Raw genomic sequence first — 24,958 nt, forward strand, 5'->3', positions numbered from 1 at the left:
GATATTTGACTTGACTTCAAAAATTGACAACTGTCACTGAGTTATTTCTCAAAATAATTTTTAAAGAAAATGCAAAAATGTGAAATTTTAATAAAAAAAAATGAGTCGCGATAGTAATTTCGCTTAATTCTGGGCGGCCTTCATTGAATTAATTATGTGAGTTGTATTTTATATGAATTCTGCCAATTCACCGCGGAAAATCGCTTTTCTAAGTCCTAGTTTGAACATGGTGTGAAAGAAACTAAAATTAAGTCATAGGCACTTGGTTTTTTTAATTATATGTAGGAAATTTAAATAATTATATATTAACAATTTTATGCAATATCTTATTTATAAAAACAATTTAATAATTCCCGAACAAAGAAAAATATCTTGAAAATAAGATTAACAGAATATTAGATTTATGACTGAAAGAGCAGATAAAGTGTGAATTAATCATAATGAAATTTTTAACTAAATTTAAATAGTGACATACATTACATACACACATATTAGTAATTTGTGTTTCTAAGTATAGACTTGCTATTATAAAACTATGCAGTTCCAAATCACCAATCATGACTAGTTGATTACCAAATACCATGAAGTAATCAGGACATTTTTACCATTTAAATTGTTTCAAAACAAAACCAGCTTATGCATGCATGAACATATGAATGTATGTATGTATGTAATTGCGGTTTAAAAAAACTTCTTGTTTATTTGTTTTAGATTCATTTTCTTCTCTTGAGTTTCTTTTGAAAAAACTGTTAAATTTTGAAGTAAAGAAGCATGAGTCATTCATCCAGTTTGATCATGTACATATGCTATACAGAATACGCAGGTCATATTAATTAAGAGATTCAATATATTTTCCATGTAATCAATGAAGTTTTTTATGTAAGATGACTTAAGTATATTGTTTGACCTAATAAAAACAATAAGGTTCTCAAAATACGCTTAGTTTCATTTTCTAAACATTATTGTAAACAATGTCTTCTACTGAACCGGTAAGCTCCTTTCTCTTTGACATTGATTGATATACTTCCATAAATGAAAAGAAACAATTTACCCGAAAATAAAGTAGAGTTAGGTATTTGTTCATTACCTTCTCTTTAACATATAAAATAAAACTCAAATAAATAGATAAATTCAGAGCAAATTAATGGTTTGTAAAGCAGCACTTTTCGTTTAAATGGTAGTAGGTTTTTTAAAAAATAACCCATACTTACTAAATCCATCCATATTAGGCAATAATATGAATGTGCATATATGTATACGTACATACATCCATGTAGGTGAGGTAGGTATGCGTAAAGCAGGTGTAATTACCGTTATTGGAATATCTTATTGCAATTTTAAATTTAAAAGTTGTAATTTTAACTGTACAGGTACAGGTAATTTTAACTTGTTGCTATTAACATTGATTTGATTTATAAAATAAATTTTTTAAATAACATAGGAACCATAAAAATCAATAAAAAAATATAATTAATAAAAAAAAATATTGGCTATAATTATTTGAAAAATTTCGGTCTTTTCGCTTGTTTGAAATTTTTTTAAAAAAGTTTTAAATTATAATTTATAGTTCAAAAAGAAGAAAAATTACAAAAAAAATGTCATGTGAAAATCTGTTTTATTTTTTTCCATGCATTCTAAATTTACCAAGGGAAAAGCCAGATTATTGTAAGTAGTCTTCATACATAGATAAAATACCATATATCATGTAAGTACACGTACGTACGTTACAATTTCTAATAAAAGTGAAATTAATTATTTTTAGATAATAAATCAAGATATAAAACACCTAAGGAAATATCAGCTGCTAAGAAAGAATCAGAATGCACAAAAAAATTTGTTAGAGAAATTATTTTTAACAAAATTCGGCAAATGAGAATCAATGCAATCCGACGATCAATGATAGAAAGACAAACGTTTCTTGCATCATCAAAGGATTCCGCCGAAATACCAAAAATTCAGGGATCAATGAATTTCAGGAATAATGAAAAATTTACAGAAATTGAGACTAAAAAATTTGAATTAGACAAAAGAGATAGTGAACATTCAAACGGGTAAATTTCAAATATTTTAATAATTTTTGAATGATAGAGCTCATACAAATAGAGTTGTTCTCTTAAGTTACAAGTTAAAACTTGTTTTACAAGTTTACTAAATTTTGTATGTTAAGAAATAAGAATGATCTGAAATCTGAAGTCGAAACTTTACACCTAGAATGCTATAATTTTCTTGCTTAAAAAAAAATTTTTCCTTCGAAAAATACAATTTTTTTAAGAATTTTATTTAGGCTGTGTCGTGTACTGTAAAGTTTCATGTGTGTTACGCAAATTTTATGTAATTTTAGTTTAAATATTTTCTCATTTATTAAACGTAATTGCGTATGTGTACAAAAATCAGTTAAAGAACTCTCTAGACCTTGTTGAGCTACATACTATTCCTTGCTTTAATTTAAATAAATAAAATAAAATATTTATATATAAGTATGTATATATGTACATTTATAAAAAAAATTCGCATTATCCAATATAATAAATTCACTCATTGTATACATCTACATATACAACACATCCATAAATATATATATTTGTAAAATAAAAAAAATTCAATTACTATAGCTTTCATTTCAATAGGTTAATTCGCATGGAAAAATGAATAATGGGAAGCGTGTTGATCTAAATAAAATAAAATGATGAATTTATAGTTAAGTTACACAACTGTAGGATAAGAGTATAGAATAACTTGATAATGTCATTAAAAATTGTACATACTTAAATGCAAGTCATACTAAAAATGATCACTACCTTATAAAAAATAAATAAAAAAGGCAAAGAAACGATGATACTAGGGAGTTTATGTTTCCGGGTTTATGCTTTAATCCCTTTTAATCTGTAAAAAGACAAAATATCGAAAAAAGACTGTTTCAAAAAAATGTAATATTAGTTCTTTATTTGTTTACCGTTTCAATTCATATCAGAAGAAATGGTACTTCTATGGCAGCTTTTCAAATCATTTGTGAAAGAATAGCCAAAATACCAAGAATATATGAGCGGTTGTTTCAATCTTTCATATATGTATTCGGTAAAAAAATGAGATAGGCATAATATTATGAATAAATTGAACTTTACAGACATACGCAATAACATTTAGAAATATACAAATATATTATTTAATAGACAAGTCTGTGATAATAAACTCCTTTAACTAAATCATTATAATCACAATTCATACACAATATTACTGGTCAAGAACTAATGAATAATATATTTTCAATATTATAAATTAATTGTCAAAATTATTATACAATAGCATAAATCTAATGAAGTTACAATTTATAAGTATACTCATTTAATAATAAAAATTTGCAATGACATTGCCATAAAATATTACTCATTGTTTGTATTACAATAATTTTGATAAAATAGCCTTGCTACAACCATATTACTTACTTCACATATTATAACTTCATATTGAGCCCTATTGTTATCATCAAAAAAGGGGAAATAAAAAATAAAAATAAAAATTACATAGTAAAAATAAAATATAATTGTTATCAGAACCAAAATATGTAAAATTTCATACTTTCATTTACTAAGCATGTGTAATCCAAATGGTGTTGCAGTGTAAATTAATGATTTTTTAAAGTCAGTCAACGAATTAAAATTAAAGTTAAAAGGTGGAAAAATAAAAATAAAAATTAATATTTAACTTTATTAATAAATTGATATTTTTGGAATAGTTATTTACTTTTTTTTTTTGGTGCAGTTCAATAAGTTATCAAAATTAAATTTTAAAGGAGATGTTTTGGTTGTGAGTTAATTATTAAAATTATGATGAACAATGAACATTTTTTGAATGAAATTACGTATATTTTGAAATTTAGATATTGTGCACTTGTGAACGCAAAATATATTAACAACTGAATTAATAATAAAATAAATTAATAAAACAAAGTTCAAATGTAATTTGGAAGATACTGAAAAGAGGATCGATATTACAAAAAAGAGAAATTACAAAATCTCCTGAAACCGATTATTAATTTTATTGAATTTAAAATTTTTTGGATATTTTGCTACAATGATCTTATTATAGATAATTTGCACGTATTCGCACATATTCACATTGTCTTCTTAAAAAAAAAATATCTGTGACTTTAAAAACAATTATTTGGTAATGACGAAAGGTTAAACAAAAAATATTTTCCAAAAATGGAATAGTGCAGGTTAATTGAATTTTAATTATTGTATGCGGTATTCTTCAGTTTAATTAAAGGTTTTCTTATACATACATAATTGTCGTTCTTTTTGTTAAAATTCTTGAGTCATTTAAAAGTAAAATAAAATAAGATGCAACCTATTCAAACTTTATTTTTACCAACAATTGAACACTTGTTGACCTTTCGAACTATTTTAATGTAAGCCACAGTGATATTATTTATAAAAATTGTGATCTTTTTGTCTTGAAATTTGCATGTTAGATTGTTTTTGATTCGTTTTTCATTTATATTAAGATTGTTTCCAGATTACTTAAGAGATAGGAACAATATTCCCTAATTTTCATTATATGAGCATGTATAAGCGGATTTCAAATAATATCGTTTTTTTTTATTTAAATTCATACGTGTAGTTGAAAAGTATTCAAAAATAATTTTTTTTACATAATTTTAAATACATAGCTAAATTTTTAATTTTATATATTTGCATATTCAAACCGCTAACTGTAGTAAAACATGTAATAACAATACAATGAACTTCAAGAATTTTCTTTTCCGAAACCTCAATTGTATTTCCAACATAGCTCAACATACATGTATGCAATTGGTTTATTAATATTTTTGAATATTTGTAAACTTTTCCAATGAAATTTTTAATATTTAATTTTTATTAGTCATTAAATGACAATATAGTCGCACATACATGTATAAATATTTTGAAATTCTGTGAACTTTTACAATATAATTAAAACCTTTATGATTCCGATTTGAAAGTAATTAATAAATCAGTCAATATTATTATGTAAGCTAATAAATGAATTCTTAATTTAAAAGAAAATTAAATTCTTTAATATGCCCAAGTTATCTTAATTAGCTAAGGAAATAATCACTAAGTTATATTTATTACCGAAGTACGGTAGGAATGTGTATGTTATCAACATCTTAAATTTTTTGGCAAAAGTAACATCTTAAAATTTAAATCTATTAAAAAATAATTGAACAATACTTTGGAAATTACATTTTTATAAATTAATTATCATTTTGGTAAAATATATGATTAAAATCATTCATGATGATTTTCATCTCATATCCCTAAACCTAAAAATGTTGTTTTTAATATGGTGCAATGAATCAAAATTATTCGAATTTTGAATTTAAGAAATATTAAATTTAATTGTAAAATTTTTCTTTTTTCACATTTTAGCAGCAGAAAATCAGCTTCATCGGGAGGCTATGTAACGACAACAACAACAACCAAAATTGTAACTAGAGTTATACAAGAAGCTTACGAAGAACCTAATATTCATGAAGTTCATGAGGTACACCGTATTCATCAAAATTCTCCAAGCGTTTCAAAAAATGAATTTAGTCATATTACAGGTAATTTGATAATTACAAATACTACATATTTTTAAACTAATAAATAATAATTGATTAAATTTATATATATACATATTACAAATTATATAGATCAAACTGAATTTAAAAGAAAATTTCTAGAAGAAACTAACAAATATAGAAGTAAACATGATGCTCCACCTTTAATTATGAGCAATGAACTTTGTAGTTTTGCTCAAGAATGGGCTAATGTAAATTTTCAATTTTTTTTTTTTTAACTAAAATCCTTTTTTTAAATCTCTATTTTTATATTTGTTGAATATAGCACTTGGCTTATAATGTTAAAGGACTTCAACATCGACCACGATGCCAATATGGTGAAAATTTGTATGCATCTAAAGGTTATCAGGTAGATGGTGGTACAGCAGTTAAAAGTTGGTATGATGAAATCAATAATTATAATTTCAATAAGCCTGGTTTTTCTTCAAAAACTGGACATTTTACACAACTTGTATGGAAAAATACAAAACAAGTTGGTGTTGGAATGGCTACAAAGTGAGTTAAATTAAAATAATATGAAAACTTTTAATTAAATTTATAATAGTTTAACGGTAATGTAATTTTAAATATCTTAAATCCCTTTAGGGATGAAGAAATTTTTATTGTTGCATATTTTGATCCAATTGGTAATAATGAAAATGAATTTAATGAAAATGTTACCAATGCTAATTTCATTGACCTATAGTGTGAAAACAAGAAAAAAAAATATTTTAAATTTTAATTTTAAAATTTTTTTTCTAAATTATTTGTATATATTTTTAATGGATGTGTAATATTTTTTCTTAAATAAATTAATATTGTAGATAAAATTATAATATAAAATTCAATTTTAGCTGGCAAGACTATATTATATATATATAATGATTTCACCTTAAAATACTTCGCCCGAATATATGCAAGATTATCGCAGTAATCATGATACGAAATGTCAATAAAATGTTACTACAAAATATTTTTTATTTTAAGAATATTTGTTAAGGGCTATTTTATTGAAATTTTTATAATAATTTTTCTTATAATTTTAGGAATGGATGGATTTACATTGCTGCAAATTATAGTCCGCCTGGAAATGTTCTTGGTCAATTTCCAGTAAATGTTTTAAGAAAAAGGAACTAATTTAAATAAAATTTCTCGATATTTATCCGTCGCAGTGACAATAGACGGACTTCATTATAATATATATTTAAAATTAGAGATTTTAAATAATAAACTTTTGCTTTATTCATACTTTATATTCCTTAAATACCAAAGTTTTAAATTTTGTAAATTATTTTTTGTATTGTGATAAATAAAATTTTTGTATTTATTTTTATTTTATGCAAGTTTTATATTGCTATTCATTAGTTATATAATTATTTAGAATTAAAATATTGTAATATTGAATGTATACAATGTTATAAAGTATTATTTTTGCAAGTATATATGCATTCCATAATAAAATAAATATTATTATTGAATATCTTTAATATTATTAAGGTCATATTAAATTAGAATTTGTATTGTGAATAATTTGGTTAAAAAACAAACGCCAAACGTATTTGTTTGTAAATTTTATTATTTTTATTTTACCCTCACGAATAACTTCTAAACATAAAGTTTTCCTCACAATCGTGCAGAAATTTTAAAAGAAATACTAAATATCAGTACACAATTAATTTTCTTTCAAATATTAATATTAAAAATATTTCAATCTTTCTCCTATTTAAATTAATTTTTTAATGAATTATTTAAATTAATTCGGTAGAACCAGAGGAAATTATATCACTGCTTTAAGATAGAAATGTCTTATTTTAATTTCTATATTTACGAAATTTTAAGTTAAGTTCGTTTTCTACAAAATAAAATTTATATGGATTTATGAACTACCAAAATTATCACAAAAGGAAAACTCTGAAAATTAAAACAAATTATTAATGTATGTGTATGTATATTTAATTAAAAATATTTTTATAATATTAAAATAAAATGTTAAAGAATAATATTTTAAAATTATTGAAAAAAACAAAATAATCTTGTTGGCGAATGTTTTGGTTTCGGTACATTTTCATTATATTGTCCGATAAAATTTCCTGGTGGATCATAGTTAACAACAACAAAAATATTCGAATTCCTAAAAATATAAAGGAAAAAAGCAATAGTATTATAATAATGAAATGATATTTTTACTTAGGGCTTATTAATACTTAGCCATAAGTTAAATATTTTCTAAAAGTAGAATATTCGACTAATCAAAATTTCAAATGAAGGGTTTGAAATTCTGATTAGTATTTCAAAGAAGTATATCGAAGGACAGACACATTTATAAATCATTATTGTTTTTTATTAATGGTAAATAATTGACTATGGTAAATAATTTACCAATCTATAATATTCTAAATCTATATTAATATAAGTTATAGATATATTAAATTCATACATACACACCTTTGTACATAACCAATACCAATTTCTCTACTATTTTTCCATATCATTTGTGTAAAATGACCACATCCTGATGAAAAACCATCACTACGATCATAATTATATTTTTTGATTTCATTATACCATGTTTGAACAATTGATTTTGGATTGATTTTTGTATCCGTTAATACTAATACATTTTGTCCATATTTAACATTTTTTTGATATTGTAAAATATTTTTTCGTGCTAAATGTTGAGCCCATTCTTGTGCCAATTCACTTAATTTATTATTAATTCTTAGTGGTGGACAATCATGTATATCTCGAAGACGATTATGTTCATCTAAAAATTCTTTTTCAACTAAATTCATTATAGAAATTCGAAAAATATATATATTTTTTTTTTTAGAAAAAAATCTTATTAAAATTAGAAAAAAATTATTTTTAAAATTAATGGTTTGACTTCAAAAACTTGTCTAAAAAAAAAGAACTTTGAACAAATTCAATATTAATTAGATAATAAATATATTTTTTTCTTTCTATTTCTCTATTCCTTATCTAATAAACTTATATAGATAAGGTATAAGAGAGCTTTGAAAATTCAAGTCAATAACATTAGAAATCGCAAAAATTGATAAAAAAATAAATGGGTTTGTTCGTATAGGTACCGAGTAGGTTAAGTTTAAAAAGATTGAAAATGTATAAAATGTGCGTTTGAATTCTACACCTTTTGAGCAACTATTTTTTTTATTTTTATTTTTGAAATTCATATCTCAAAGAAATAAGTTTAGGTATAATGGTAATAGATAACTAATTATCATCAAAAGTGTGCATACGTACACATTATGTATATGTGTATAAAAATATGTGATGTTTATTTAATAGTAAAATTTTTAGCGCAATATCAAAGGGAAATTATGGTATCAATGAATAATAAAAAATAAACGGTTGCGATCAAGGTCAAGTTCTTATGAAAAGAAAATCAAAATTATAATGAAGAAAACTAAAGAGAAAGATGATTTGTTTTGTTTAGCCTGGAAACCAAATTAAAATTGTAACAATGGACAGTAAATATAAGATTGCTTCAATTTTGTTACCCTTTTACATATGCATAATTTTTAGTATTTTAGTAAAAATACTAAAATACTAAAAAATTTCCCAAATCTCTATGAGAAGATATATGATATTTATATTTCAATGATTAAAGTATGCATTCAATTTTCTAACTAGAATATTTAATTCTAAAATTCCTCATTCCAATTCATACCAAATGGCCCGAACATAGTAATATAAACACTTGAAGGGATTATGTTGGAGTCTCTTACATGTCTCTTAATAGCCTTCTCGCACAATTTATATTGAAATTAAAGTACTAGAGAATAGTAATTTCAATTCAAATTCAAATGGTCCACGAAAATGAAGGGGTGAGGCTGTTTTCCTTTATTGTTTTTTTATGAATAAACTCTTTAATGGTACAAAAAGTAAAAAAGAAATTTTGCTCTTGGTTCTGTATTTCTGTTTATTTTCGATGTATGAATCGATGAGTTGGATTTTCTCAAAAAATTTGTAAATTTTAAAAAATTTTTATTCGGAAGATTTGTAAAAGTAGGTTTTAGACAATTTTTATATTGCTAAAGATTATTTTCAAATTTTAAGTTAACTTGACAATTACATCGGACCTTGAAAGCTTAAACCATTTTTAGATTAAACAAAATTCAATAAATTTTCGGTTTTAGAGGATTTTATGTATTCGATTTAAAATTGAAAAATTGCAGTATAGCTTTACTATGCAAGACTAATTTTTTAATAATTACCATAGAGTTTAGGCCCAAAATAGCTTTTAAACCATCATTAATTTTTAATTACACATTGTATAATTTTTTTATCTTCAGTTTACTTTTTATAATCTATATAATTTACAATTTATTACAAGCAAAGGTTTAATTTATTACCTCTATACTATTTACAGATTAAAAAATTTAATCCTTATATAATCAAAGATATTTTATAATATTGTGCTCGCACACAAACAAAAAGATTTTTTTAAGTGCTTTACAATTTTTTATCACTTTCAAATATTTTATCACTTTAATGTATAGGCTATTATTATTAATTCATAAAATTTTGAACCCCGAAATTTTGGAGAATTTTATTTTTAGACCAAATTAATCAGGCTAGGCTACATACACATGTGAATGATGAGATATCGCCAGGAGCCTTTATGATGCTTAATTTTCACTAAAATCATAGCTATGATTTTAACAGTCAAGATATTTTTAAAAATCATTCATACAAATAAAAAATCCCACTATAATTTTCACGATTCATTTCTTATAAGCAACGAATCTTAAACTCGTCAAAGTCTAATAAATTATAACTTGCTATTCGTATATATTTTGCAAATAAAAAATTGTAAATTTTTATTTCTCTTTACAGTCATTATTAAATGATTCATAAAAGGGTTAAGTTTTACAATTGTGTACTTATAGTTTCTTAAACTTTACCAAAAGTATATTAATTAATAAAAAATGGAACGGCTCCTTTGATATCTTTTCTAACAAAAAATATTTACAATAAGTAATAGTGATTGCAAGATGATAAAATTATTTAATGTTGAATCATAAGAATCATAAGGGTGTATTAAATTAGTGATGAGCCATGCATTAATTTTCTAGAACTCAACAAAAAAAAAGTTAGATGTATGTAGTAAACATAATAGAAGCGGTTGTTTTTGTAAAACTTATTAACCAAAAAAGAATTATTAAAATTAACAAAAATTAATTTTGTTAGAGCAAATTTTTTGTTATAATTGATTATTGTATAAGAGAAAAGTATAGTTATGTGTAATTTTGATAAAGCTCGGAAATAAATCAAATAGTATAGTATCGGGTAGCAAAATTCTCCATCATATTAATTAAGTCAGCAATTTTTATAGCAAATATAATTATTTCTTTTACATAATCATTTAATTTCGCAAAACAAAATATATATATACAACTACATAAAATTTATATACATACATGTTATTGTTCCTGCAGAATCCCGTGTGCATATAAAACCTCATGAGAATACAAAATTGTATACACACAAGTGTTTACAGCTCAATAGGTTTCATGTTATAGGAACTACAAGTAAAATCTTGACTCATATTTCTATTTTTAAAATTTTGAATATTTTTAAAAATGTCAAATTTTTTATGTGACAAAACATTGCAGCTTTCCCTAATTTTATTACAGCTAGCGATCCAGTTAACTTAGCTTTAATTTGCTGTATCAGTCATCTTTTTTTCTGAAATTATTTAGGAGTTTTTAAGAAAAACAAAGTACTGCATACAAATCTCTCATTTTTTTCTCAATGACTTAAAAAAATTTACTAAAACTATTTAAAATATTGTGTCTTTCTACTGTTATGCAAATATTCAACTTAGACAAACCAATTTTCTCTTACATTTTTAAATATTAATGATCCGAAGAATTTAATCCGGAGAATATACAGTATAATGTGAGTATTAAAAAGTAGTGAATTTTTCACAGACTATAAATTGTCTATATGTATTCTAAAATTTCGGAATCTGGATATTATTTTTCGAACTAATATAAAAGATTTTTATATTATATTTTCAAAACACCAGTCCATGTTTTTCATGTAATTTATAGTAGCACAATGAAAATATTTTTTTCTCTTACATAGTTATAAATTGTCCATTCATTTTACTTACTGAGTACATACCTGTTTCTTCAGAACAAAATATAATAAAGTTCTAACTAAACACTTAAGTTTCTTATTAGACAGTAATTGATAAGGATTTGTGGTGTTGTAAACAATAACATTGTTAAACATAGTAATAAAGGTGTACTCATATTTAAAAATCATTATTATATTTTAAAAATAGTTTTTGTAATCAAGGAAAAAGAAAAATAAAAAAATAAAAACGTAATGATTTTAGTTCAGAAGCCTTAAAATGTAAGTTAAGATTAGAGAACCCTTGTATAAATAAAAATGTTCAAAAAGGAAAAATATTTTTTAGTCGTTTTTAAAACTTTAAAGTTTATATAAGCATTACAAATTAATTTTAATTACATTTATATTTTTAATAATTAATTGAGAAAGAAATAAAATCTCCAAAATGAATAATTTTGAACAAGAATGTCTTAATGAACATAATAAATATAGAGTTTTACATGGTTGTCCTCCAGTTACTCTAAATAGAGATCTTTGTAATTTTGCAAGTGAATGGGCGCATGTTAGTTGATAATACTGTTGATATTTTATAAAATAAAATTTTTAATAAAATAAATTTTTATTTAAATTTTTTAATTTACAAAAAATTTATTTTTTATTTTTATTTAGTATTTAGCAAGAAATAACATCTTACAACATAGATCAAATTTAGAATATGGTGAAAATATTTATATGTCATCTGGTAGTACAATAAATGGAAAAATACCAGTTGAATATTGGTATAGTGAATCAAAACAATATGCATATGGTGGTAGTAATGGATTTAATTCAAATTGTGGACATTTCACACAAGTTGTATGGAAAAGATGTGAAGAAATTGGAGTTGGTTTTGCAATAAAGTGAGTAATTGTTGGTATTATTTACTAGTAAGATATTAATTAATTTATATTTTTATAGTGGTCCAAGTACTTTTGTTGTAGTAAATTATAATCCACCTGGAAATTTTAGAGGAGAATATTTAGAAAATGTTCCACCACCAGTTGCAGGTGGTAGTGCATGAAAATTTTGTGGAAGTATTTTTTGTGTTTAAATTCGTTTAATTTTTTTTATCTATTAATAAGTTTTTTTTTTAATAAACGCCAAAGAATGCAATCAATTGTATATAATAAATAAAATGTTTTTAAATAAAAATTTAGAGTTTTTGTTAAAATTGTAATTGTACAAAATATTTATATATGTTTACAGTTATAAAAACTTAATAAATAATCTAAAACTGTGGTGAATTAAAATTATTCAAAATAATAAATCTGCATTTCCTTGTCTAAGCTGTTAAATAATATTTAAACGCTTAATAATTTTAATTAATCGGTGCTTAGAGCACAATATCAACCTTAAAATCTAACCAAAAATTTTGCTTACCATTGTATTTCATTAATTTATAAAGTAAAATACGTGAATATTGCTTTTGACCAGCCTAAACATATGCAATTGTAATTTAATATCCACAAAACAGTTTGAAACGCTTTTGTATTTGTGCCAACATCAATTTTTTTTTTTTTAATTTTGTTATAATTTTATACTTTTTTTTAACGTTATACGAAATATATAAATTTGAGTAAGATGGTATGATGTAGTTGCATTCTTAGACTTTAAAATCTAATATATTTGTGTTTAAATTACAATGAGGAGTTGTTATAGGTCATGATTAAACTTATGGGAAGAAACATAAAAGATCCTATATGGATTGTTGTGATACGGAGTAGCATATGTTTCCAAGACTCTCATACCTGAAAAGGTCTTCTTTCAAATACTTATTTCGAACATTCATGTATGTATATGAGCCAAATCCTTGGAAACATAATTATTGATTGCGCGTGCATATAAAAATAATTTTATTGGGGAATTTTTAATATTAATCCAAGTAATTTTGTTTTTCCTCCTTCATTCCTAGGAGGAGCATAGAGCTAGTGCATGATATCATTGCCATGCCTTAGTTTCATTGTGTTATAAAGTTTTAACTAGGTAGGTAGTAAACTAGCCTGCCGTAGTTTTTTTTTCTTTTTAAATTAATTATTTAAGGTTATTAATATTTATTGTTTATTTTTCTTAGTTTTTAATATTGAATATAATTTTGACCTGACCGGGGTTTGAACATGAGAAAGGATCGGTGCCATAACCATCAATGGTCAGATGATAAAGTAAATTAATAATTTGTAAATCCTTCTAAGATTTAGATATTAATTTGATCAAATTCCTTGACTTCAAAAACGCCGTGAAAAGGTAAAACTTACAATGTATCATGTTCCCTTTCATTTACAAGTAGTATAATAATTGCCTGCGGATCCGTATTATAGGTAATCCTCCCGCTATAACGTTTCCACAACTATGATATTTCACTTAAATTATTTTTATTTTTTCATACTGCTTCCTCACTTAACATAGCTTTGTCTTTTCATATTTTTTTTTTGATGCTTATGTCTGGTATTGTGTCACAGAATATAAAAACATTTACGAGAAAAATAACATATCTATACCAAGATTTATAGAGGATCGTTTTTTATCTAAAAGAACGAATGTACCGACAAGATTATGTAATATGTATAATGTACGGGATGTCTCATAATAAAGTGCACTGCTATATGCCATTTCATAGACCCTCCCGAGTGGACAAAACTTGTGTATAGAGACGATGTTCAGGTTCGGTTTCGATTTTTTTTACTTTTTGAAATGTCAAGTTTAGTTTTTAATTAAAAGTCGAAATTTTAAGTGTAAGGCAGGCGCACTAATAAATACAATTTGGAAACCTCAGAGTAAAGGCTTTCTTATGAATATCTACATTAGTTGTAATCTGTTCAAATTTCGGATTCACATGACTTCAAAATTCGAAAAATTTGAAATTTTAATTTTTCATTTTTAAAAAATTTTAATTTTCTAGGTGACGTAACATTGGAGCTTTCCCCAACTTTAGTACAAATGGCAACAATGTCAACTGAATTTCAATTTGGTATATGAGTCATTACGCTATCTGATATAGTTTAGGAGTTATTGAGAAAAAATGAGTATTGTAAATGCTATTTTTTGCCAAATTTTTTTCTTCAATGACTTAGAAAAATATACAACAATCGTTCAAAATGGTGTCTCGGTTCTGTTATGCAAATGTTCAACTTAACAACCGAGTTGCCATTACATTTGCTAAAGACTCAGAGAATATCATATATGGCATCTCTAATTGATATAGCCTTATAAGTTAGTTTTGATATATATACTCATGTATAGTCATTCAATTCTTTGCTATTCAAACTTATTTTATATTATGAAACATCTCACTTACATGGTAAAATGCTACTTTTTTATTTAATTGTAGGGTTTTTTTTTCAAACGACTTTTAACGTAATTATCACTTAATGTAGAAAATTTTCGATCACAAAATATACGTTATATAGGAGAGATTACTGTATAATTCCTTAACTTGTACTCTTTGATTCATATTATAATTTTAATTCTTACAAATTTAGATATTAATATATAAGTATGTGTGTATTTAATTATTTATTTTAAAATTATCAATGAATATTTTCTATTTTTTCATAATATATTAATTATCAAATGGTGAAATACCAGGAATACCTGTAAAATAAAATCCTTATCTATAATATTATAAGGAAATAATCAATAAAATAATTTAATGATAACATTATTTAGCTTTTGTTATAGCACCTATAACACAATATTCCATGTATCGTGTTTATTCATTAACAGAATAGAAAATAATTTTATTAGTAACGATATGAGCTTGCGGTTAAATTGGTTCTCTTAATTTCTTTTTAATTTAATATTAATAATTTTAATAATAATTTAAATTTTAAATAATATTAATTAAAAATTTTTATATAAAAATGAATTTATGGTAAGTTTCTTAATTATTTATTGTGATTTAAAATTAAGAAAAATTTTATAATTATTATGTAGCCTTAATATTGTTCTATAATTATATAAGTGTGTTTGAATTGCATACGACTGTAAATGTACATATAGAATTTATGGAAGATAATTATGTGTTCTACAACTGTATTATGTATCAGACTTTTTTATGATGTCATGCATCAGTTCTATGCTCTCAATTGGGGGGTGAAAAGGACAAATGAGTTATGTGAATTTTTAAGTACTTTAAATAAGTTTTGATTTTAATTGATTTATAGTGGCGGGAGGACTACGTCCAAAAAACGGGAGTAAATTTAAAAGAATTCATATTAAATTTTAATTGATTTACAAATATTTTATATAAATTTATTTTGATAAAAAGTGAAAAATTTTCGAATAATTGTTTTTTCTTAAATAAAATAACAAAATCAAGTGACTTTAATAAAAATTAATATAAAATCAAATAATATAAAAAAAAATTATAAATTTTTAATTCGAATACGTCGAAAGTATTAAATTAAAATATTATTAGTTAAATAATTTAATTATCTTTGCTGCTATTGCTATAAACGTAATAAACTAAAGATAAAATTTTATTAGCAATCATTTATAACTTCTTACTTTAATTTCAACTTTAATTTTTAAAAATTTAAAAAAAAATTTGAAAAAATATTTATAAGATGGCCATAAATTGCTATAAAATAACAACAAAAAAAAATAAATAATAATTCTAAATAATAAATAGCTGGAGGTCTGAAATGTAGAAATGTACATGTGTATATTATATATACATATGTATAGTTTTGGTCAATGTCTTCACCGGCCCGTCCTTTTCAGTGACTGGTAATTCAAAAACGGATTAAATAAAAATTTCACAAATATACAAAAGCTTATCTTATTCAATTTGGAATCCAATAGAAACAATGGTTCGAATGGCTGCCATATACAATTTACCCTACATTACATTTCATATAGTATTATAAAATAACATAAGGTATTATAAAAAAGTAATTCTATTAATTGATTTTTTACATAAAAGCGTTTTAAACACAAAATACTTAAGAATTGATTATGTTATCAAAAATTCTAATGAATTTGTTATTTTTTTTTTGTTTTAATAATCTTAAAGTTTATAATATATGTACGTACATATTAAAAAAATTTCGATATATGTACGTACATATGTATGTATGTATTAATAATAATATTTTATTCCAATAAAGTTTATCGGTACGAGATAATTAAATTTCATGAAAATTTTAAATTATATTTTAAATTATTATGTTTTTGTTTTTTTTTTGTAGCGGTATTTGTTGCTGTTGCAAATCTAAAGATGAAAATCTTGAATCACAATTACCAGATTCAAGAAGAAATTCTGATATAAACAATAAATCACCAAGAGCAACTAATATTACTAGACCAGATATTTTTGTTGATCCAAATGATAGAAATAAACCAATATTTGTTATTAAACCAGACTCAAATTTATCTCATGACAAATCGATCATACAACAGCCGATCATACAAGAACCAATTAAACAACAACCGATCACAGAACAACCGATCATACAACAGCCGATCATACAAGAACCAATTACACAGCAACCAATCACACAACAGCCGATTATTCAGCAACCAATTATTCCGCAACCAATCGAACAACATGCAGTCATACAACAACCGTTCGAACAACAGTCAATCATACAACAAACTAACGTAGAACAGCCAACAAAGAACAATACTTATTTTAGTTCAATAAACAATGAAAGTATTCTTAATGTATCAAGAAATATTACTATTAATAATAGTAGAGTAGGGAATACTTCAGGTAAGTTGTAATCCGTTATAGTTTCAAAATATAGTTCAACTTTAACTTTTGTATTTCAACTTTGTTGTTATTTTCATTTCAACAAAATTTAAGTAAGTTGAATTTAAAATTTATTTTTTAAATTTCGCTATAATTTTTTTTATCAAAGTTTTACTAATCTTTTACAATATCAATAGGTGGCTGTAAAATTGAAATAATAACTTATGAAAATGGTCGAGAAGTTAAAAAACTTATTCAATTACACAATTCGAATGGTTCTTCCGGCCAACATATAAATTTAAATATTCAACGAGGAGGAATAACAATAAATGGTGGTATTGAAAATGAGGGCTTCGAACTAAATGAAATTAGCGATGACGAAGAAATAGAAGAACCGCCTAAACCTATTTTAGAAAAACGTCAGAAATATGAAAATATTTTCAAAAATACGAATAATCAAGATCAAATTGATAACAATAGAAAGGAATACGAAGTTTTAAAAGAAGCTGAAAGTTTGGAACAACAAACTTTAAAAAAATTTGAAGAATTAGAAAAACACAATTTAAAAAGACAAGGAAGCTTAGAAAAAGAATTCCAAAGACTGTTCTTACAAGCATTCGGTGATAAAATAGAAGAATTTAATAAATCAAAGAACAAAAATGTCCAAACATCAGATTTTGTACAGAAAAATCAAAAAGTTGATATTAAACCACCAATAAATAACATTCCCTCTTATGCTGCAACTGTTGATAATATAAAAAATATTCGCTTAAGTTGCTTAGAACTTCATAATAGATTTCGTTATAAACATGGTTGTCCACCATTAAAAGAAAACGATAAATTAAATAAACTTGCCGAAGATTGGGCTAATGTAAGTTAAGAGCCGCAGTAAAAGTTTAAATTCTTTTATTTTTAAATATTTTTTTTTTCAAATTTTTTTTAGTATTTAATGAAAAATAATAAATTGGAGAACGATACTAGTACAGAAGATTATGGACAAAATATATATAGTATTACATCATTTAATGCTCATGTTACAATGGCTGTACAATATTGGTATGATGAAATTAAAAATTACAATTTTAGTAATCCGGATCCAACAGAAATGTCACAAAGGGCTGGTAATTTTTGTCAACTTATATGGAAAGATACTGTTCAATTAGGAACAGGTGTTGCAAAAGTGTAAGAAATTTTTAAAATATTATTGACAAAATTATATAGATTTACTTTCAATATAATTGGTCAGACCACCAGGAAAAATAATAATTTCTTAAAGAGTTTTGTTCCAAATTTAGAATTCGAAATTCTTAGTTAAAAATTGGTTCTCACATTTTTAATATTTTCATATTCTTTGTGTTTTACACTAAATAAAAAAATAATATTATTATTTTCTTTTAATTTTTTCGGTTTACAACAGCGGCGATAAAATGATTGTTGTATGCTTCTATTATCCACCAGGAAATTACAGAGATCAATTTAATAATTACATGATACCGCCATTAGTAAATGAAGATCGTCTTACCAATACTATGATTAAACAACAAATAGAAGAGATTCGTGAGAGTTCATTAAGAATTCATAATCGTCTTCGTACATTACATGGATGTCCTCCTTTAAGAAGATCAATTGAATTAGATGAAATAGCCGAAGAGAAAATAGATGTAATATTTTTTGATTAATATGCATTATTACTAATTAAATTTAATTATTAGTAATTAAATTTTAAATTAAATATTTTTGTTCTTAATATATATATAGTATATAGAAGCAAATAATGGAAAACTACCACCTAAATCATCATCCGAAAATTATTTAGAAAATAGTTTAGAATCAAGTCAACCATTTTATCATATTAATGGAGCTGTATTGTTTTGGTATGATTTAGGTTTTAAAGAATATAATTATGATGGTAAAGAGAATACGAATCGTATATATAGATGTTTTACTGCAATGATATGGCGTGATTCAATTTATTTAGGAACAGCTGTTCGAAGAATGTAAGTCTCTATATATTATTAGAAATGATTTCTATGTACAAATGTTTAAGAAAAACTATTTTTTTCTTTAATTTCTATTGTAGTGGAAACGATATTCGATTTATATGCGTTTATAGTCCGGCTATGATCGAAAATCATATGTATAAAGATTATTTAATACCAAGACCAATAACGGATAAATTATATTTACCACTCGATGATTATCCAGATGAAATGAGATGGAGTAGTTTAAAAGCACATAATATTTTAAGACATTTACATGGCTGTCCACCATTAATAAGTAATCCGAAATTGGATAAATGTGCAGAAGAATGGGCACAGGTTTTTATTTTTTTTTTTTAAATAATAATTATAATTTAAATTTTTTTATAATAATTTTTAATATAGCATTTAGCAATGACTAAACAATTTTATCATCGTCCAAATAATAAATATGGTGAAAATTTATATTGGACAAGTGATAAATATGGACATGTAACATTAGCTGTACAAGATTGGTATGATGAAATAAATTTATATGATTATGAAGCACCAGGATTTAGTAAAGCAACTGGTCATTTTACACAATTAATATGGAAAGATTGTCTTGAGTTGGGAACTGGTATTGCTAGAGGGTAAGATTAATTTAAAATTTATTTATATGAAAAATTTTATATTTTTCATTTGTATATAGGCACGGTCGTTTGTATGTTGTATGCGTATACGATCCTCCAGGAAATTACAAAGATCGATTTAATGATTATTATGTTCCAAGAAGATTGAAACGTTTCCATCATCATTAAGAATATAAATTTTATATTTGATATTTTTCAAAAATGTTAAAATTTTACAATTATGATTATGTAAATATAAAGTTTAATTGAATATATTATTAATTAAGAATATTATTAAATTTATTTTATATAATAAATATTATTTAAATTGAAAATTTTATTTCTTAATTATTTTCAGGCACATTTTGTTTCAAATGAATTAATCACTTACTACTAATCCAGCGGTATTCTGAGTAATTGATATCATAAATTGCAAACTTTTTGCACATACATTATAAATATTACCTTTTAATTTCCTTCAGTAAAGAAAAATACATGATAGCGCACATGAAACTTCTATTTATGTATTCTGCGCTTATATACTCGTTTTATTAGTACAGCTCGACCTTGAATTGCCAAAAATTACGAGGAGCAAATAAAGGTGCATCTTTATTACACATATGTTTGCATATACTGTACGTATATAAATATTTATTTTCATTAGGCGTGTACTACATTATACTCGCATAATTTAATTATACTATATAAAAGTTATCTATTGTATAAAAGTCTTATTTAAATTTAAAAAAAAAAAAAAAAAATTTTTTTTTTTTGCAACAAAACTAAAATTTGGTTTAATCAAAAAATTTACTTTAAAATCTATATAGAATCTTATCTAGTAATTAAAAAAAAAATAAACAAAAATTATTAATCTTATCAATAGTTTGGCGAGATAACATTAATTTTTTTTTCATTTTAAAATCTACCGTTATTAATTAATCAAACATACCAGTTATTATTTTACATTCGGATTTATTAGACGATTTTTTTTCTTATTTTTAAATTTAATTAATTGAACAAAACTGCCAAGTTTTAAAATATGAATTTAAGGTAAATTATTCTTAGCATCTCCGAGTTCCATTTTGTAGCACAGTAATATAATTTTTAAATATAATTCAGCCTCGAAATTTAATGAGACTTGAATTGGGCTTAAACATAAATTTCTAAATTAAATTTAAATATTGTATTACTGCGCGTTATGGAACATATGGTCACATTTTTTAATCTTTAATAAATTTTAGTAGCTTTTGTTGTTGCTGTCAAGCAAAAAATAAAAATTTAAAATTAGAATCAAGACCATCGAATGCAATAAAATCAAATCGATTACGTTTATCTTCAACATCGAATGGAATAACTGTTAATGTTCATCCAACAGAACCTAAAAATGAAAATCCAATTTTCATAAATCGACCAGATACGACGACAACAACAATTATTAGTGAACAGCCAAAATCAACTTCAAAAATTGAAACAAACGAAGATAAAAACAATTATGAATCGAAAGTTAAAGAACAAATGATTAAAAATTTAGAACGTACTCTAGATTGTACAGAAATAAAATATAATAATAACACAAATAAAACAGTTATTAATGAATCACCGGAAATAAATTATTTAGATAAATTGTATGCTGGATGTGATAATTTTGCATATGTTGATGAAATTGACAGTGGCTCCATTGATAATAAATCAAATACAATAATTAATCAAAAAATTCGAAACAAACAAATAAATAATGATGACGTTAACACAAATACTAGTTCAATAAAAAAAATAAATATTGTTAATATTGAGTGTTCTGTCAACACTTATAGTGAAGAAAATGATTGTAAGTAATTATTTTGAATTTTTCTATTTATAATGTTTTCTTTTATTTTAAATTAATTGAATTATCACATGTAATTATAATGAAATATTCACAATAATTGAAGAGTTACTGATATGCAGTTCAGGTCTGTATATTGTTTTTATAATTAAGTGTTCTTTATAAAATAAAACGGGGACTTGAAATAACACAGAACTATATGAATGAAAAAATATCAATTAGAATATAAAACTGGAAAATTTATCGAATTCTGGACTTGAATTTTGAAGTGATTAGCTACGTATAGCACAAATAAATCAAAAATTAATTCTAAAGAATTAGTTTTCTTTTTGAATATTACAATTAAACACCTAGTACTGTTGGATATTTTAAGAATTAAATTCAATAGTTTTTTTAATGCCCTTTTGGTTTATAAATATCGATGATCTATAAAGCAATGATATTCAAACTCATTTTAGCACATATTGTGCATGTAGGATATTTATTTCATAAAACTTATATAATTACTTAAGGCAAATTAAAATTATATAAGAAAAACCTCCCGGAATTCAATTAAATCCAATTAAGTAACTTAATTATTACAAGTTTCCAAATTAAATTCTTATTATTATTAAATTTTAGGTACCTGTCAAATAATTACAACTGTTGAGAATGGCAAAGAGATAAAAACGAAAATAGAGAATTCAACAAGCTGTGAAAAATGTGGAATTCAAAATGATGGTTTTAAAATTGATGAAATAAATAAAAGTGAAAATGGTGAAATAACACCACCTCTAGAAAAAGAACCAAATTTTGATGAACGTCGTAAATTAATGATAGAAAAATCACTTGATAAATTTTTTGAAAATTTCAATACAAAATTACAATCAACTTCAAAAACACATGTTCCAGATGAAGTTGATGCAATTATTGATTCATCAAAATCAGAGGAGAATTCTAAACCAGTAGTGCCATCAAACATTGAAAATATTCGTTTAAGTTGTTTAGAATTACATAATCGATTAAGAGCACAACATGGTTGTCCACCATTAAAACAAAGTAAAGTATTAAATCAACTTGCTGAAGATTGGGCTCACGTAAATTTTTAAAAATTATAAAAAATAAAATTTTTATTTTAGCCTTATTTCATTTTAGAATTTAATTAAAAATAATTGTAAATTATTACATCGTCCAAATAATAAATATGGAGAGAATTTATATTGGACAAATAGTCGTAATGCACACGTTACGATGGCTGTATATACATGGTATGATGAAGTAAAATCATATGATTTTAATAATCCCGATTTTTCAAAAGACACTGGACATTTCACACAACTAATATGGAGAGATACTATTGAATTAGGTACAGCTGTTGTTGTACGGTAAGAATACATGAAGTTTTAAAAGTATCGAAAGAAGTTGTGAGTGTCGAAAAACTAAAATCCGTCACAATCATGTTAATTAATTCTTTAGTATTTAAATTTTTTCAAAACCGTATGTGCAGTTTTCAATATTAAATTTATTCGAGATTTTGTTATCGATACTTTGCAAAATTATTTATAGTTTTACACATTCAGAACAATAAAATTGAATAAACTAAATTTAACTATTTTAGAGGTTCCGACATGATTGTGGTTTGCAACTATAATCCACCTGGAAATTACAGTGGAGAATTTAATGATTATACAGTGCCACAATTAACAGCTGAGGAACAACTTACAAATGATATGATTGAACATTATATTGAAAATATTCGTGAAAGTTCATTAATTACACATAATCGCCTTCGTGCATTACATGGTTGCCCTCCATTACAAAAATCCAATGAACTTGATACAATTGCTGAGAGAATGTTAGAAGTAAGTGCATAATTATGTAAGAAGATTTAATGATTAAATATTATCCTTTCAAATTTTAGCATGTCGAGAGAACTGGAAAAGTTCCAAAATTTCGTAAAAATCAAGATATGGCTGTAAGTTCTACAACATCAAATATTGCATTTATGCATGTTACAAATGCTATACAAAGTTGGTATGATGAAGGTGCATTAACTTATGATTACAATGAACAAGAAGAAAATGATTCTGGTGGCTTTATTCAATTAATTTGGCGTGATACTTTACTATTAGGAACTGCTATGAGAAGAATGTAAAATTCATTTTTTTAAATAACTAAAATTAAAAATAACTCTAATTTTATTCGTATGCAGTGATGAAGAAATTTGGATATTATGTGTTTATAGTCCATCAAGATTACCAAATCATATGTATAATGAATATTTAATACCTAGACCAGTTACAGATAGATTACACAAACCATTAGAAATGTACCCTAAAGAATTAAGACAGAGTTCTTTAACAGCTCATAATCGATTTAGAAGTTTACATAATTGTCCTCCACTAGTACAAAATCCTGAATTAGATAAACTTGCCGAGGAATGGGCAAAAGTATACAAAATTAGAGAATTTTTTTATTATAAAATTTATTTTTATTGCTTGTGGAATTTTTTTTATAGCATTTAGCTGAAATTAATAAACTTTATCATCGTCCAAATAGTAAATATGGTGAAAATTTATATTGGACAAGTGATAAATATGGACATGTAACAATGGCTGTACAAAGTTGGTATGATGAAATGAAATTTTATGATTTCAGTAATCCAAATTTTAGTTCTGAAACGGGTCATTTTACACAATTAATATGGAAAGATTCTATTGAATTGGGAACTGGAATTTCTAGAAGGTAATCTTTGTGAAATATAAAATTATTGTCAAGAAATTTTTTAATTTTTATTTTCAAAAAAAATAGAGGTGACAGTTTATATGTTGTATGCTTATATAATCCACCAGGAAATTATGTAGGAAGATTTAATGAATATTACGTTCCAAGACCAATTGAATTTTAACTATAGAAATTTATTAATGAATTTTAAAAATTTGTAGTTGATTATGTAAAATTTGTAAAACTTCCTATTTTAGTCTAATAAATTTTAGTCTATTTAATAAAATAATTCAATTATTATCAAGTTAATAAACTGATATATAGAAAACTGATAAATAGAATTGGAATTATAGACTGATATTAGAGTTGGCAATTTAAATATGAAATCGACTACCGAAAATTTGATTTTAATACCTTGTACTGCAC

General features: G+C 24.1%; 3 protein-coding genes across 3 annotated transcripts; 2 read left to right on the plus strand and 1 right to left on the minus strand.

Annotated features, from left to right (window-relative positions):
- Window positions 1-8: 8 nt before the first annotated feature.
- LOC129610871 (uncharacterized) lies at window positions 9-12,900 on the plus strand. The gene is made up of 9 exons (XM_055523641.1): window positions 9-1,665; window positions 1,763-2,051; window positions 5,412-5,587; window positions 5,678-5,796; window positions 5,871-6,100; window positions 6,631-6,694; window positions 12,117-12,248; window positions 12,356-12,585; window positions 12,644-12,900. Exons 1-9 carry the CDS (start codon window positions 1,596-1,598, stop codon window positions 12,744-12,746), a joined length of 1,413 nt encoding a protein of 470 aa, XP_055379616.1. The 5' UTR covers window positions 9-1,595; the 3' UTR covers window positions 12,747-12,900.
- On the minus strand, window positions 7,495-11,968 carry LOC129611256 (Golgi-associated plant pathogenesis-related protein 1-like). The gene is made up of 2 exons (XM_055524316.1): window positions 8,030-11,968; window positions 7,495-7,715 (listed from the first exon to the last, which is right to left on the minus strand). Exons 1-2 carry the CDS (start codon window positions 8,374-8,376, stop codon window positions 7,595-7,597), a joined length of 468 nt encoding a protein of 155 aa, XP_055380291.1. The 5' UTR covers window positions 8,377-11,968; the 3' UTR covers window positions 7,495-7,594.
- A 2,571-nt stretch (window positions 12,901-15,471) lies between the features above and the next one.
- On the plus strand, window positions 15,472-24,765 carry LOC129610872 (uncharacterized). Its single transcript, XM_055523642.1, has 17 exons — window positions 15,472-15,593; window positions 16,912-17,435; window positions 17,612-18,285; window positions 18,358-18,596; window positions 18,832-19,075; window positions 19,173-19,411; window positions 19,495-19,732; window positions 19,799-20,025; window positions 20,085-20,157; window positions 21,271-21,832; window positions 22,451-22,905; window positions 22,964-23,193; window positions 23,427-23,670; window positions 23,730-23,959; window positions 24,021-24,258; window positions 24,327-24,553; window positions 24,620-24,765. The coding sequence occupies exons 1-17, from the start codon at window positions 15,583-15,585 to the stop codon at window positions 24,714-24,716; spliced, it is 4,752 nt and encodes a 1,583-aa protein (XP_055379617.1). The 5' UTR covers window positions 15,472-15,582; the 3' UTR covers window positions 24,717-24,765.
- Window positions 24,766-24,958: the final 193 nt, after the last annotated feature.

This window comes from Condylostylus longicornis, unplaced genomic scaffold, assembly GCF_029603195.1.
Source record: "Condylostylus longicornis isolate FDR11 unplaced genomic scaffold, ASM2960319v2 ptg000048l, whole genome shotgun sequence".
NCBI classification, from domain to species: domain Eukaryota; kingdom Metazoa; phylum Arthropoda; class Insecta; order Diptera; family Dolichopodidae; genus Condylostylus; species Condylostylus longicornis.